At 42.5% G+C, this 15,967-nt stretch overlaps 1 protein-coding gene across 8 annotated transcripts in view; it reads right to left on the bottom strand.

Moving 5' to 3' along the window:
- LOC118616898 (amyloid beta precursor protein) overlaps window positions 1-15,967 on the bottom strand; it is a 241,811-nt gene that overhangs the window by 69,168 nt on the left and 156,676 nt on the right. For all 8 annotated transcript variants that reach the window (XM_036242451.1, XM_036242452.1, XM_036242453.1 and 5 more), the window contains 2 exons: window positions 6,314-6,447; window positions 974-1,048 (listed from right to left, as the gene is read on the bottom strand). In XM_036242451.1, coding sequence (XP_036098344.1) covers window positions 974-1,048; window positions 6,314-6,447 — 209 coding nt within the window. The remainder of the gene's footprint in view (window positions 1-973; window positions 1,049-6,313; window positions 6,448-15,967) is intronic.

Below are 15,967 nucleotides of genomic sequence, written 5' to 3'. Positions count from 1 at the left end.
GAAAACGCAGGCATGTGTCAATCGGGAACTGAACAAGCCGGATGGGGCAGCAGGTTCGAATCGTTTACATGGGACCAGATTTCACTTCATTCAAAGATGTCGTGGTCATCTTGCTGACTCATCAGCGAGTTTTGTGGGTTACCTCCCTTTCCTGGACTCTATCCCCAAACTTCATTTCTCAGTGTAAGTCATTATTTCATGTGGTCCCTGAAGACTGATTTGAGTAACCAAAATGTAGGATACATTTATGTATTCTTGAAACTTGAAATTACATTGAAAATATGTATATAATTTTTATCCTCACCCAAGGACACTTTTTGGCATTTATCTTCAGACAGAACGGGAGGGACAGAGGAGAAGAGAAAGAGAAACATCAATGTGAGAGAGACACATTGACTGGTTGCCACCCACACGATGCCAACTAGGGCCAGGGACAAACTATAACCAAGGTACATGCTCTTAGGGGGAACCGAACCCAGGTCTCTCTGGACCGCAGGCCGACGCTCTAACCACTGAACAAACCGGCCAGGGCTACATTGAATATTAAAAAAAAAAATTCCTCTCTTATTCAAAGTATTTTAAGAAAATGACCATGATAATCTCACATTTACTTAAGGTAGTTCTGAGGGGGGCTACAGTTAAAAATTCTGATTATCACATAAATTTTGCCAGGGGAAGAAGCAGCAGATTAGAGCAACCCAAAAGATATGTTATTGACTAAAAAGTAGACTGCAAGTAACAATACAAGTTTTATGGAAACTAATTTTAACTTGAGCTAATTGAGAGCAAATACAAGGCAGAGTTTAAGCAACTCAATTACTAGACAAAGATGAGCAGTAATCCAAGTTCATGACAATATGCACAATTACACATGAGGCTCCGGCAGACAATGGAATGCTTGTAGGCACTCAGTGAACTGGGGTGAGGGGTTTTCTGCCATCTACCTCTTGGTGACAATGGGCTCAGGTTTTACCTGGATAACTGCTTTCTTATCAGCTTTAGGCAAGTTCTTTGCTTGATGTTCTGCCTCTTCCCATTCCCTCATGACCTACAAAATGAGAAAACATTCAAATTTAAAACCATCAGTTCTTTTTTTCAAATACAGATCTCATGAGATAGATTATGTTTTATCTTCTATATTTGACATTTTAAACAAGCATCACGTCCAGTCTTATCTCAGTACTATTCGACCCCCCCCACTAAGGTGCCGATCTATCCTGGCAGTATTGAACATAAGTATTCAAATTTATTGCAGCAATATGGCCCTTTGAGACAAAGGTGGTCTTTTTTTCTTTTCCTGAGAAATGGCTGAAAGTCATTTTACTTGATGTGCACAAGCCATAAAAGACATCTATTTCCTGAACAAGTTTTTCCAACATTAAACTGAACTACTGATTTTAGTTTGTTGGGAAAGCAAGTTATAAAATTTCGAACAGTGCGGGAAGGAAGCATATATAACATTTTATGCCTATGTAGACACGCCATGAACACAGTGCCAAAAAGCAGCACATACTGGAGGAAGGAAAAGACTTCAGGAAAAAGACTTATATTGTCAGAAACCCCGAGATCCACCCCACTGAAGAAGTGATGGGTAATTAAGGCCCTTTGCTTGCCAACCCACATCATAAACAGCAAAAATGCCCTAAACCCCTCTAGAAATTCTCCGAGAGTATACATTACATTGTTCTGACTTCAGCAAGAAGTATTCTTGGTAAGTAATGCTAATTTAATGACTAGGCTAATCTGTTTTGTAGAAAATAAAGTCTCCTCCTCTCTTCCTTGATGCTCAGCTAGGATTTCCCCAGACAAGTTCACACACAGTCTGAATGCAGAGGAAAAGTCTGCCGCTATGCATATTGTTAAAAAAAAAAAAAGCTTTGAGACTATTACCACCTACAGCTGCTTTTTTTTTTTTTTGCAAGTGTACTACTTGCTGTCAACTAGTGTTGTGTTTTTTTTTTTTAAGTGCAACTCATACCTGAGCTAAGTAAAATAAAGACCAGAAATATCAAGTGAGCAAAATTCCGGTATGCTGATAGATACTTACTTGCATACTTTGTGGATATTCAAACCATGAGACAACTTGATTTCTGTACTATAAGAGCCTGTTATTTATTGGTATTTATCCCTAAGGAATTGATTTTTCTGATGCCCTTTCAAGACTACAGAAAAAGAGGAGGCTTGGGATAAATAACTATTGACAGACAAGTTCCATGAGATAACATCACATCAAATCACCATGTAAGTTTTTAGTCAGATACCTTATTGTATATTAGCATTAATTTGTTCCATAAGATACAGGACAAGCATCTCCATGTTGTTTTCATGAAATTATGGACAACATAGAATGGAATATATTCTCTACCACACTTGACAAATATATTAAAATTGACCTAAAACATTCACAGCAAAATTGGGAAAAATGCCCCATTGTTGTGAAAAAGAACAGAACACAGAAGAAAAGAAACATATTGTTCCAAATACTTTGGTGTCTCCACGAGTTAATGAAGGGCGCCTGGGGAGGGGGCTATGGAAGATTACTTTGTCTTTTTGAGTGACACAAGCCTTGATTACAAATATTTCAATTTCCTGCTTTAAGAACGTTCCCAGTGGCGGTTTTCTACTCTGAGTTCTTGAGGAAGGAATCACAAAATTAGTTGGGGAGAAGTCAAATGTTTTATTGGGATGAAAAAAAACTGATTTCCTATATTACATTTACATTTTTACAATCTAACTTTGTATATTCAGAACCTGAACTTTCAGCTTTGAGCGGAGAAATCATGAAATAATTACAGAGATGTATTTAGCTAATAAATGGAAAATAAGCATTTCTAGAGAAAAAAAATAAAATTTGATTTTCAGACAAATTTAATAGTATCCTACACCCTCGCAACTAAAACAATTCACCTGTACCATCACAGTAGGTCTTCTACTGAAAGATAAACACTATGGTAGACTGAACATCTCCCCATAACAGTGGCTTCCACAGAGCTGCACTGATGAGCTAACTTCACTGCTACCCTGCTAAGTACCAGAGCCAGGATGACGGATTTACATAATCTATCTCATTTCACTGATTCTCCACAACAGCCTGAGATTAGGCATGGCCATCACTATTTTTGAACCAGGTTAAGTTACCCACTCAAAGTCATGCAAAAAGATGAAAAAGGAAGAATATAAACCAATATCCTGTGGCTCTAAAGACCACCCTTTCATTGCCGATGGCTCAATGGGCCATTATAAAATGGCAAATCTAGCAGATGAGCCAATTTTATTTATATTTGGTGATATGGGGAAGAGCCGTTCCTAGATGTTGATGCTTACCTTAAAAATAATACATTTAGAGAAAAGTCAACTTTCATTTTAAAGAACTTCATTTTCAGGATACATTAAAGCTAACCAATTCATAAGTAATAAAAGTACTTATAAACAGTTCAGCACCTTAAATTTGCTTGTTACTATTCATAAATATGAACAGCAACAGAAATCTACAAATTTAGACGTACTATGAGCCACAACAACAAAAAATCCAAAATAACCCAAACCCTCTGTAGGGAAAATAACAACAACAAAAAAGAATGAAAAGGACTACATTTTTAAAATTAAAAATTCTCAGGATCTGGACTTTGTGGTTGCTCCCCACGTTGAAGCAATTTTCCACTGCATGTGCAGAAGTACCAATATCATCTGGATTCACGGGTCTTCAAAGACTTGGCAGTTTCATGCAGAAAACACTACGACTGATACAAACAGATTTAAGAGGCAGGCAAGTTCAGAGTCCAGCGGTCCCCAGAATTCAGCAGCACAGATCATGAGGATAAATGTCGCTCTCAGGCACCTCGCTTGCCTATGACCCCTCGGATCTGGCAGACTCCATTTTCTGCTCCGGGATAACATCTCCCGTGTTATCTCAGGTATAACTAATGACTAAAAGATGAAGAGAATCTACCAAAACGTAAACGAACTAAGTCATGGGTTAAACAGATGTGCTAAAATAAAATTAAGTGATTCTTCCAGGACAGATTAATATCTAAAACTAGGAGGGTATTTGAAATCCGTTATCTTAATAGGATCACACTGACCAAGATACATTGGGAAAGACAATTCAGAACTTGTATTTTTTTTAAAAAAAATAAGAACTATTCAAGTGAGTTCAGGAAAAAAAATGCCAGGTCAGTAAGGTGACATATAAAGTCATAGAGACTGAAAATTTACAACCTAGCTGGAGAGATAAGATACACACCTGTGCATGCGTACACACACACACACACACACACACACACACAATCACTAATAAAATAGGGAATCAAATATGTAGAGCTGAATGAAAAGTAAGGGCAATGACTGCGTGTCCCATTCCGAGGACTACGTGGGTACAAGGTGTGGCTGAGACTTTCCCATGTGAGGCGGGGCGCAGGGGAGTTCCCCAGGAAGCCAGTGCTCACAGCCACAGGAGGGCCAGGATGATCTGAGCACGTGCGGGGCAGAGGCCAACAGAGGTTTAGTGCCGCCCATGACGATGGTAGCAGTTGGGGGTGGAAGAGAAAGTAGGAAGTCTGGAGTCGGGGTGCAGGGGGGGGTGGGTGTGAGGGTAGACACTGGCAATGCCAAGCTGGGCAGTCAGTATTTATTCTTGTTATTTTCTGTTTTTGTCCCAGATGTGGATTTTGAGGCAGTGGAAATTCCCCGAAAATGTCATAAACAAGAAATAAGATTGAGTTAAGCTTTAAGTGACATCATCGCAGTGGTAATAAGTACGACGCGTAGTGATTCTCACTTTTTAAACAGAGCGTACTTACCAACTTGTGTCTTTCCTAAAGGAAAATCTTTTCGAAAGAACTGGTTTCGGGTGAAACCTCAGTACTGCACTATAGCTAGCTCTCCAGTTCCACTCGCATTCGAGTTTTCATGGAGGGTGACAAGTAGAACCACACGTTGTACTCCAGAGCCCAAGTACTGTAGTCACCCTTAAAAAAAAGTTCCCAGCCAGTGTGGCTCAGTGGTTGAATGTCAGCCCACACACCAAGAGGTTGCTGGTTCGGTTCCCAGACAGGGCCCAGGCCCAGGTTGCCGGCCCATCCCCAGTGAGGGGCATGCAGGAGGCGGCCAATCGATGTTCTCTCTCATCGATGTTTCTATCTCTCTCTCCTTCTCCCTTGCTCTCTCTCTCAAATTAATAAAGAAAAAAACATGTTAAAAAACAAAGCAATTGTGTTGTGTCTTTCTAGATACCTTAGTAGTTCTGTTTTAAAATGTAGGTTCTATTTTTACTCAGGTGTGGTGAGACTAGCACACAGGGATAGGACTACCATCGAAAAGAGTTTCCCGCTCAGTTTCCAGTGCGGAACATGGGAAGCACCAGGGTTGGTCCAGACGCAGAGAGAGTGAGAAGAAAACATAGGTAAGAACCTTGGCTGTGGTTTGTGTGGGCAGGAATGAGTGAGGCCAGTCAAGTGGCGAAGTGGGCTGAGGACTGACGAGTTTGGATAAGTTGGGTGGGCCCCGGGGCATAGGGGCCACCTGTTCCTAAGTGTCTGGTACCTGGCCTTGCAGTGAATGGGGCAGGTGGATAGTGGCCCAGGGTGTAAGAGCCCAAAGAAAAAAGGTAGTTGAGGGCATGAATTTTGAGTGGTTGGTTTGTACTGGAAAGATGTGTTTGTAGGCCAGTCATTTGCTGCCTCTAAAAACTGGCTAGCCCTGGGAGGGGCAGTCTCTCTGGGGTTAGTGAGGTAACAGATGTCAAATCATCAGAAAAGACAGAAGAAAGGCATGATTACTGCAGTCTACTAATGACCCATTTTGATCTTAAAAAAATATATGAGACTGGATGAAATGATTAATATGCTTCACTTTAGTTTAAAGTTTCTATGGTCCTATGAATGAGCTTTGTAAGAAATGATTGGTTCAACGCTATAATAATCAGGTATTTAAAACAAAAATATTCAACATTAACTAAAGAATGTTTTGAGGGATTTTAATTTACAACATAATGGTTATGGTTACTACATATACACAGAGTAATAAAACCATCAAGAATGTAGTAGTCCTATTGAATTTCTGCTTACAAAAATCCTATTATACTTACTATTCCTGGGTCTTTCCTAGGTGGGATGGTCAGGAGGGTATAACCTCCACCCCCCAAATCAATACCCTGTAGAAAACACTGAAAATTGAGACTATATCTTTAAGAATCTGGATTAAATTAAAGACCCCCAGATATCATCTGCCACCAGGCCCCCGTGGAGATTCTGAGGCAGAGGCAAGACCGATGTCCCCTTTATTGTAGGGCTGAAGCACGGATGAGTCACACTACCTGGGACATTCTCTCTCGGTGCTTGGCCTCCAGCCTCTCCTTGGCTTTCTGGAAATGGGCGTGTTCATTCTCATCCCCAGGGGTCTCCAGATACTTGTCAACGGCGTCAGGGGTGCTGGCTGCTGTTGTCGGAACTGGAAAGCAGAAGGGAAGGCGGTTTGAGAAGAGAAACAATATCCAATCGTTTCAAAGAAAGCCGTATTTTCTGTTTATTCCAGAACAAAGAGTTTAGTACAGAAACACACATAAGAAGTTAATGCTGTTCAAGAGAAAACCACGAGACACTTCCCAGCACAGTGAGGATGTGTGTCACTCCTTTCAAGACTCGGGTGAAGGAAAATCTTGAAAATAGTCCATTTTGTGATTACACTATTATATTTAAAATTCTTTGCAAAACAAGCAAGCATAGAGAGAAAATAGTTGGTGTTGAATGCAGAAATGTGGTCCTAAATTTCTATTCTTTGCTAAATTAATTTTTGTGATCTTGAAAGTAAACAATGGTATCATCAATACCATGCCTAAAGTTTCCTACAAAGCCCAAAGAAATCTCAACACTAGCTTACTGCAGAATAATTACACCTCAGAGCAAAGGTAAATCCTACACTGTATATTTTAGATAGCTTAATCTCAAGCCATCTGTTGTGAGAAAATAGTTTAAACACTACCAAAAAACTCAGAGTTAATACATGCATTTCTGAAATCACAAAAGGACCTTTCCACTTGCAAAAATGTGGTCTCTGTCAGCCGATTCATTCGACTAGTTGTCAAAAAGAAAGTGATTTCAATTCTGAGTTCCACTAATGTTTTTGAGCAACATTCCTGAATTGCAACATGTACTGTTATATATGTGGAAATATAAATGCCCATAAACTTGAAGTTTATTATAAAACAAAAATGTCTCAATGAATGAGCAGGGTGAATGATAATGCCTATAGGAGCAGCTTTCCAAGGGATCAGTAATGACTAATGAGAATGCAGAGCACTATGAGCTTATTTATTTTTTAGACGAAAAGAAAAAAAGATTTTGATTTAAAGAAGAAACCATTTCAACCAAAAAGAAAGGAAATTAGGCATTTGCACTATGTTCTCAGGTCAAATCCATTTGTTATTCATTCAAAAGAGAATTCAAGTATCACCAATGTTCTAAGTATCCTTCTTCACTAATCTTCTCTACTTACTGGACTATTATATTTGAGAAATAATATCCCAAAGAGGACTTGAATGAGAAGAATTTATGGCTAAGTTGTTTTGAAACTAAACCCTACAATAAATGTTTTTTTATACATGCTTCAAAAAAAAAAGCATCTGGAATATTAACAATCCAAGGGACCCAAGATCTGCACCCAAACCAGAGGCTCTTTTGTTACATAATTAAATATTATCTTTAATTTTAAAGAGAAACATTCATTCTGATTTCTTCCCTTTTATGTCAATCACTGCTTGATAACTATTCAAAAAAATTAAAAAAAGCAGTTTAGGTATCTCTTCAGGCTTTCGATTGGGAGGAAGGACATGGCATATTCCTGGAATTCTTTTCAATCCTTGTGCATCCATCCAGCCCCTATGCCTCCACCAGAGGCTTTTGAGTCCGTTGGTTTGGGATGAGCACAGGGCATACATATTGAAAAGCATCTGCCCCCAGCGTCTGTGTAGTAGACAAGGGAGAGAATATTTCAATAGCAAAAGGGAGAAGGAAGGAAAGAGCATGAGCTTTGCAGTTAGGCGCAGCTTGATTCTGTCGTAGTCAAGCTGTGACCCAGGGCGCCAAGGTGAGGACTCGGTGTTCCAGGTTCTCCATCACTCACACCCAGGTACCAGGGGTGCTGGGAAAATGAGATCCAAAGCACGTGTTAGTCACCCCGCGGAAAGGATGGCACACGGACACTTCCCATTAGTGCACCGCCTTCCTCCTCTGTTTATTACATCCCAATGCAAAATGCAGACCTTATGCCACCGTAGAAAAACAAGCTACTTTTATTTCAAATCCACTGAAAATGAATTACACACTAGGTCATAAAGTACCATCTACGGGAAAACTATGGATTTTTTTTTCCCCTTAAAAAGTCTTCAGTCTAACCCACATAAAAGGTTAAAATGATTAAAAATGGGGCCTTAATTTTTAAGACTGAAGGATAAGTTCCAATTTAAAATTCTTTTTTGAAATCAAAAGTAAATGTTTTCCTGCATAAACTCAAGCAAATCACTATGCAAGAATTTTTAAGTTAATCATTTCCCAACTTGCAATGGCAGTGGTATTTAGCATTTTAAATGTTTCCTATTTTTTTAAAAAAATTCTTACCCCAGAATATGCTTATTAATTTTAGAGAGAGGGTAGGAGAGAGAGAGAGAGAGAAAGAGAGAGAGAGAGAGAGAGAGATGAGAAATAAACATTCATTGGTTGCTTTCCAAAGGTGCCATGACCGGGAATCAAACCTGCAACCTTTTGGCATATGGGACAATGCTCTAACCAACTGAGCCACACAGAACATAGCTGCTTCCCATGGTTTTAATCTTTTCTCATCATTACTGGTACAGCTCAATGAGAACAAGTGCAAGTTCTTTGGGCACAGTACAATCTGGCAGAATGACAAAATTAGGCAAACCATATTTTGTATTTTGAATAAATAAAAATTTGGGGGTAATATTTACTGATCAGGATAGCCATAGGCTGGCTGTGTGTTCACCATACCGTGGCACCCTCTTTAGGAAAGTGAAATTATAAAAATTAGCATGTACGTAGAAAGATTCTCCAACTCTTATGCTTTGCAAGTATTGTCTATTGATATAGAAAGGAGGAAAACTCAATAGCCTAAGTTGAAATATAGCTTTACAGTATTAAGAATAAAGAAATAATCAAGAATGAGCATGTGAAATACATTTAAAAGGATAAAGAATATTTCAAAAGGAAGACAAAGAACCCAATTAAAAAATGGGCAGAGGACCTAAATAGACACTTCTCCAAAAAGGACATACCATGGCCAAGAGACATGAAGAAATGTTCAACATCACTAATCATCAGAGAGATGCAAATTAAAACAACCATGAGGTATCACCTCACACCTGTCAGAATGGCCGCCATCAACAAATCATCAAACAAGTGTTGGCGAGGGTGTGGAGAAAAGGGGACTCTAGTATACTGCTGGTGGGAATGCAGACTGGTGCAGCCACTGTGGAAAACACTATGGTGTTACCGCAAAAAGTTAAAAAATTAAACCTCTTTTTAAAAACTTTTTTTCTTTATTGATTTTTAGAGAGAGAAAGGGAAAGAGAGAGAGAGATAGAAACATCGATGAGAAAAACACCGATTGGCTGTATCCTGCATGCCCCCCCCCCCCCCAGGGGACTTGTGCATGTGCCTTGGAATTGAACCAGCAACCTCTTGGTGCATGGGCTGATGCTCAACCACTGAGCCACACTGGCTGGGCGTATTAAACCTTTTTTAAGCCCATGGAAATATATACAAAAACTGCGTTACTTGTTTATTTCATTGAGTCAAGAAACATTTCTCTTTGAGTAAATCCTTGTGAGTGACTTCTGTTTCTCCAGCTGGACTTTTAAAGGAAGCTGTCTCTCTTTTAATCCTTTATTTCAAACTTTCTAGCCACTCATACTAACAATCCATCTCAATTAGTGTGAGTGAAGTTTTCCTGTATTTACAGCCACTAGCAAACCAGATCCCCGTCTAGCCAAGGACTGAAGAGCGATGAGTTTACTATTTCATTATCACCACCCTGCAGCTGGTGAGGAGGGAGGGAGAACATTTTAAGGAGGAGTTTGTGCAAGGAGCTCATCTTCTGTTTCTCTGATGTTCCTACATCCTGAAGTCATTGTCACACCAGGACTGGCTGCCACGGTGTGAAGTCCGTGGTAGACCAGAGACAGCATAACGAGGGTGGTGGCAGGGGCTGGAAAACCTGTGCCCCGTGTCTCGATCTTTGTAAGGTGCTTCCTTTGGGGAAGGAGAAGTTCAAAGAGTATGGGAGGGTGTTCCAGGGCACCAAGGACAAGGAGCTTAACCACTTAGAAAGTGAAAACAAATGGTTTTAGGAGGGTTTATTTTTGTTTTGTTTTTTAAACTTCTGCAAAGCAGTTTGTACTGTTCGGGCACCTCTGAGGTTAACCTAGGGACTGTGATATGGGCCCAGATTTCCAAGTCGGCCAGATAATAAAGACTCCATTCATTGGCGTCACCTGTGCCAGACACTCGACACAGGTTCTCATTTAATATTCGGGGAGAAGGAAGAATTACCCTGTTGCATATATTGCATAAAGGGGAAGTACTGTCATTTAACACTCACTCACGTCCCTAGACACACATAAATCTGAATTTAGGATTGGGAAAACCACGAGAAGGCTACAAAGTTAATATTTAGAGCGATACAGGGCTAATCCATCAGCATGTCTAGGGCACTGGAAAGGGTTTGTTTGGTTAACATACAATGTGACTTGGTCAAAATATGCTGTTATGTCGTCTGTCGGGCTATGCTCTAAGTTGTCCCAGCGTGTATGCTATCTGGTAAACGACCTCCAACCAAAGTTCAGCAGAAGCAGCATCATGAACAGGTCAAGCAAAGGATCCCATAGATCTTGAATCGGAACCGTCTTTTAGCCTCTGACCCCTGCTCAAACGTGCTCATTCATAACTTCTGCAAGCAAGCTTGCTGGGTCTAGTCACCTTTCCAAAGAAAACAAGACTGAAAACTCAGGGTTAAGCATTTCTAGCTCTAGGTTTTGACCTCTAGCTGGGAAATCCGGAGCAGCCCTCCCACCATCCTATACATGTGACTTTAACATTCAGGTGACCTTCATGTCAATTCCTTAGCCTCTAAACAGCCTTGTAAAATATGGTAGGATATACAGCTTGAGCATGGGTGTCTACATGTAATACCAAATGAAAAAAATACATCAGGAAACCAGTTCCAATTTATGCCCTTGGCTGCCTCAAGGTGGACATCCAGCTTCCAAAATCTCAGTGGAGCTCTGGATGGGAAATGCTTTTGATATAAGCCTCATCCCTTTTTCTTTTTGCAACCCCAGGAGGTCAGAGGTCATCTGAGAAACTGAGACGGTAGCCCAGATGCAGACTGTGCTGAGTTGAGAGGGCTTGCTCATGCCTGTGTTCCTCCAAATAATATTTCAGCTTCTACTTTATGTGAGGCATTGGGGAGAGACCAATGAGCAAACCAAGACCCCTGTCCGTGTGGAGGTGTGGTCTAGCGAGAGAAGCAACCATCTCAAACAATAGTGATTCACCTTGTTAAAGGGTGATTTGTATTACGGAGAAAAAGAAAAACAGAGCAGGGTGGAGAAGAATCAGGGGTGCGGGGCAGAGCAGAGACGGCGCCGTGAGGAGCTGGCAAGGCTGAGCCCCAGAGAAGGTGGTGCTCACAGGAGGAGCCCGAGCCCGCGCTCCAGAGCCCCGGGCACAGGGCAGCAGGCGGAGAAACCCGCACAGAGGCCCCGGAGCTGAGTGTGCCTGGGAAACGCTAGCACGAGCTGGGCCCAGGTGGCCCGAGCTGCAGAAGCGAGGGAGACAGCAGTGAGGGCAGAACAGAATGGGGGGGTGAGGGCCCATGTGGGGTGCTCTGAGGAGGGAGACTGTGACTCAATGGGCTTTAGGGGGTCACTCTGCTAAGGGACAAAGCGGAAGGAAGATCTTTCAGGAGCAAATGACAAACAGGAGGGTGTTTGGAAAAGCAGCCAGGAGGCGGCGAGGGTCTCCTGGCAGGAGCACCCCCTCCCCAGACGGGGTGAGAAGGGTCGGAAGCACTTCTCACCGCGAAGCGCTGTTCCCTAGACCACAGGCAGCCCAGCACCAAGGGAGCTACTGTTTCCACGCGTGCGAGGGTCACTTCAGGTTCAGAAACGATGCACCACGGCTTGTCACAACCCTCCCACTTCACACTGCCATCTCCCTGAGTACCTGCAGGGCAAGATTTGGGGGTGGGTGAGGAGGAGCAGATTTGCTTTTAGTTTATTAACGAACCCTGGTGCGGTGCCCGATGTTCCTGTAGCAAAATACACGCCATCACGGGGGACATAAATGCCAAGGAAACATTTTCGTTCCTGTGTGTCCCCTAAGAAAACTTTATAAGGAAGGTCACTTCAAGACAAGGTGACAACGGGCATCATCTGCAGGAAGCGGTCGCGATCCCCGGTGCCCATCTGCAGGACCTCCGTGCCAGACACTCCACCGAATGAGACGCCCGGGCACCGAGCCCTCGCCGCGGTTCTGACCGGGTCATCACAGCACCGCACTCCGCGTCAAGCTCCTGCCCCAGCCAGGGCGACAGCGGAGCCCAGAACTAGAGGCTTCGTGAAAAACGGCCCCGATCGGCCTGCGATGTGTGTGTTTCCTCCGTCTCCAGGGTGACATAATTTTACAGCCATAATGGGCTCAGGATACAAAAAGAGGAATAACCCCACCTTCCAGCAGTGACAACTGTGACCTCCTACAGCAGGCCACGAGGCAAATGTTTCCCTTAAACCGAGGCCCATAAAAGGCAGCCAGTCAATAGACGGACATTAGATTCTAACGAGAAAATTTGATTAGTCTCCTCTCGCCCGCGGAAGGGCAATGCATTACCTCCATAGCACTGACAATAGAAAATGAAAGTAAATTAAGACCCGTATAAGTCACTGCCTTATCACGGAAAGTGCTATTTTACACAGAGCTGGCGAGAGCCTGAAATGGCTGGGATTTATGTGAGAGGTGGCCACAGGAATACTTCCCACGCAGGTGAAGTGTAAGCCGGCACAGAACGATTTTATGGGGGAATTTAATCTCCAAGCCTGGTGGAGCTTTGCAGACCACCACCTCAACTTTCTGTGTTCAAAAGGGGCTCCCCTGATTTATTTCCGAAGCAGCAGAACGTCCCTAACGCCTGCAAAACTCAAACATCGATCACCGCCGAGTCCGGGTTGGAGAAACTATTTATAAGATGAAGATCGTTTGTGATCCTTAAATATGGTATATACTCTCTAAAAAAAAAAGAACAAAGCACTTTCCCCGCATTCCCTTGTACCATTATTTCATCGTCAGTGCGATCATGGTTGGGAGACTATCAATGCATCATGTGGACGTAAGGTAATAAAAGTGTAATCTACGCTGTGTTTACTCTACTCCAGCCAAGCTACATTTCTTTTTTATGTGTTATGGACACAGACTGACGTGGGGATTTTGTCAAATAGTGTGAAAGGATGAATGCTGGGGTTATTTTATTAATATCTACATCCTGCTTAACACAAAGCACCCTCTGGTCTGAATCTAAAAGGAAATCTACGTGAAGCGATCGTGATCATAACTGGCATCCTGACTTTCTTAACCTTCGGTTATTGTTTTTTTTTGTCCATTTGTGGGAAGCAATTTTCAACTTCATGAATGGTGGATCACACAGGGATCACCTCTCGCGGTTGCTCAACACTCAATAGACGGGTTCAAAAAGTCCAAGTCTTCAATACTGTCCACATCCCTAGAAACTGCAGCAGTAAAAGGCAGATGGACCTGTTACCCTCTATGGGGGTCTCAAGGATAAAACCAGTTCCATTTTATTCCAGCCTTCCACAGCAAACTCTCGCTACACTGGTGTATTTTACTTTATACTGTTATTTAATTCCATCACATACTTGGGTCTCATCATGTCAGTGAAACTGCCAAGTTATCAAAAGCAGATTATTTGGTTTATTTTGCGGGTGTCCCTTAAAATACCAAACTTATCACCAGCACATCCTGAGCTCAAAAGCAACAGCTTTATTAAGCCAGGGACTGGGCTGCTGGCCTCTTTTTGTACATAGTGCTTTGTTGGACACAGCCATACTTGTTCATTTATCAGAAGTCTGTGGCTGCTTTCACACTACAACTACTAAGGTTAGTACTTGTAACGGAACATACCACCTACAAACATCTGAAATGTTGACTATCCGGCCTTTGCCAACCCTTTGTTGACCTGCTTACTCTTCTTTGGAAATAGCAAAAGAATAGAGCACATAGGCCTGGTTGGTGTGCTCAGTGGTTAGAGCATCAGCCTGGGTACCAGAGGTTCACAGATTTGATTCCCAGTCAAGGGCATGTACCGGGGTCGCAGGTTTGGTCCCTGGCTCTGGTTGGGGCACTTGTGGGAGGCAACCAATGGATGTGTCTCTCTTACACTGATGTTTCTCTCTCCCCTCCCTCCCTTCCACTCTTGCTGAAAGTCAATGGGAAAAATATCCTTGGGTGAGGATTAATAACAACAATAACAACAAAGAATAGAGCACATATACAACAAACTTTTCTTTTCTTTCCCCTACTGTTCTGAGTAAATGAGCTTTCTTTTTTCATTTTAAATGCCGGTTTGCTGAGCAAAGCAATTACTTTCAATGTTCGTGTTTCTCACCATGGTAGCTCAGAGGAACGGTCCTTCTTTTCACCCGGATGGTTTCTGGGTACCCAAGATGTCGCTTCTCACACTTGTTAATCTAAGAGGGTGTGTGGGTACTGCTGTGACATATAATTTGATGCACCACCATGTCTGTTAATGTTTTTAATTATGCTTGGCAGTTTTATAAAAATATCACAGTTCCGTTAGTATTAGGGGACGCGGTAATGGAAACTAAGCGTTGCTATTTTGCAATCGGAAGAACAAGCATGAAGTTATTACAAACAATGGTTCAGCCCTGGCCAGTTTGGCTTAACAGTTAGAGTGTTGGCCCTCGGACCAAAGAGTTGCGGGTTCAATTCCAGTCAAGGGCATGATTTTTTTTAAAATCCTCACCCGAGGATGTATTTTTCTGTTTATTTTCAGACAGAGTGGGAGAGAGAGAGAGAGAGAGAAGAGAAACAGCGATGTGAGAGAGAGACATAGATTGGTTGTCTCCCGCATGACCCTGACCAGGGCCGGGGACTGAACCGCAACCCAGGTACATGCCCTTGACCGGAATCAAACCCGCGATTCTTTGGTCCAAAGGCCAACGCTCTAACCACTGAGCTAAACCAGCCAGAACCTTGGGTGAGGATTTAAAAAAAAAGAACAATGGTTCAATTCTGGCCAAAGACTAAATGGCCCTGATGTTATGCCAGGACAGGTTAATTCTGGACCAGGGTGGCTCATTCTGTTCAAAGGCCACACAGTGAGTTATCTAGTTTTCAAACTGTGATCTCTTGAGGCAACAACCTTGGAACCTGGGGTGGTGGTTTGGCCTGATTTGATGTGAGCTCTGGAAGAGGGTTCATCGTTCTGTCTGGGCCATTTAGATGGGAGTAGACATCAGGCTTTACCCCATCCCCAACCCTGTCTGAGGCCAGATGTGCACCTTTACAGAGACACCACGGCCGTAAACATGATCTCAAGACACACCTGTGCAAGTAAGACACCATGGCATCTCTACAGACGGTCACTCTCTAGCATGTGCAGAGATGGTGTGAAACGAGGAAGACACAAAGAGGAGGGTGGGTGGTGTGTGGGGAACATGTACTTCCAACCCAGAGGTTTACTGGTGTATTCTCTGCTTCCCTAGCAGTGCTTAGAATAGGAAAACGATGAGCCCTCTAACAAATACCACAGTTAGAACAGCAACTTCGGCCTCAGCTTGCAAAAGTCAAGAGCTATGACAGTGGCCTCACAAATTCCATGTAACAGGCATGCTGCGAATTGGAGGCTCCTGACCTAATACTTC

The sequence above is a fragment of the Molossus molossus genome, unplaced genomic scaffold (genome assembly GCF_014108415.1).
Source record: "Molossus molossus isolate mMolMol1 unplaced genomic scaffold, mMolMol1.p scaffold_m16_p_5, whole genome shotgun sequence".
Taxonomy (NCBI): Eukaryota; Metazoa; Chordata; class Mammalia; order Chiroptera; family Molossidae; genus Molossus; species Molossus molossus.
Note: the sequence above shows the minus strand (reverse complement) of the source record. Positions and strands in the feature narration are given on the sequence as shown.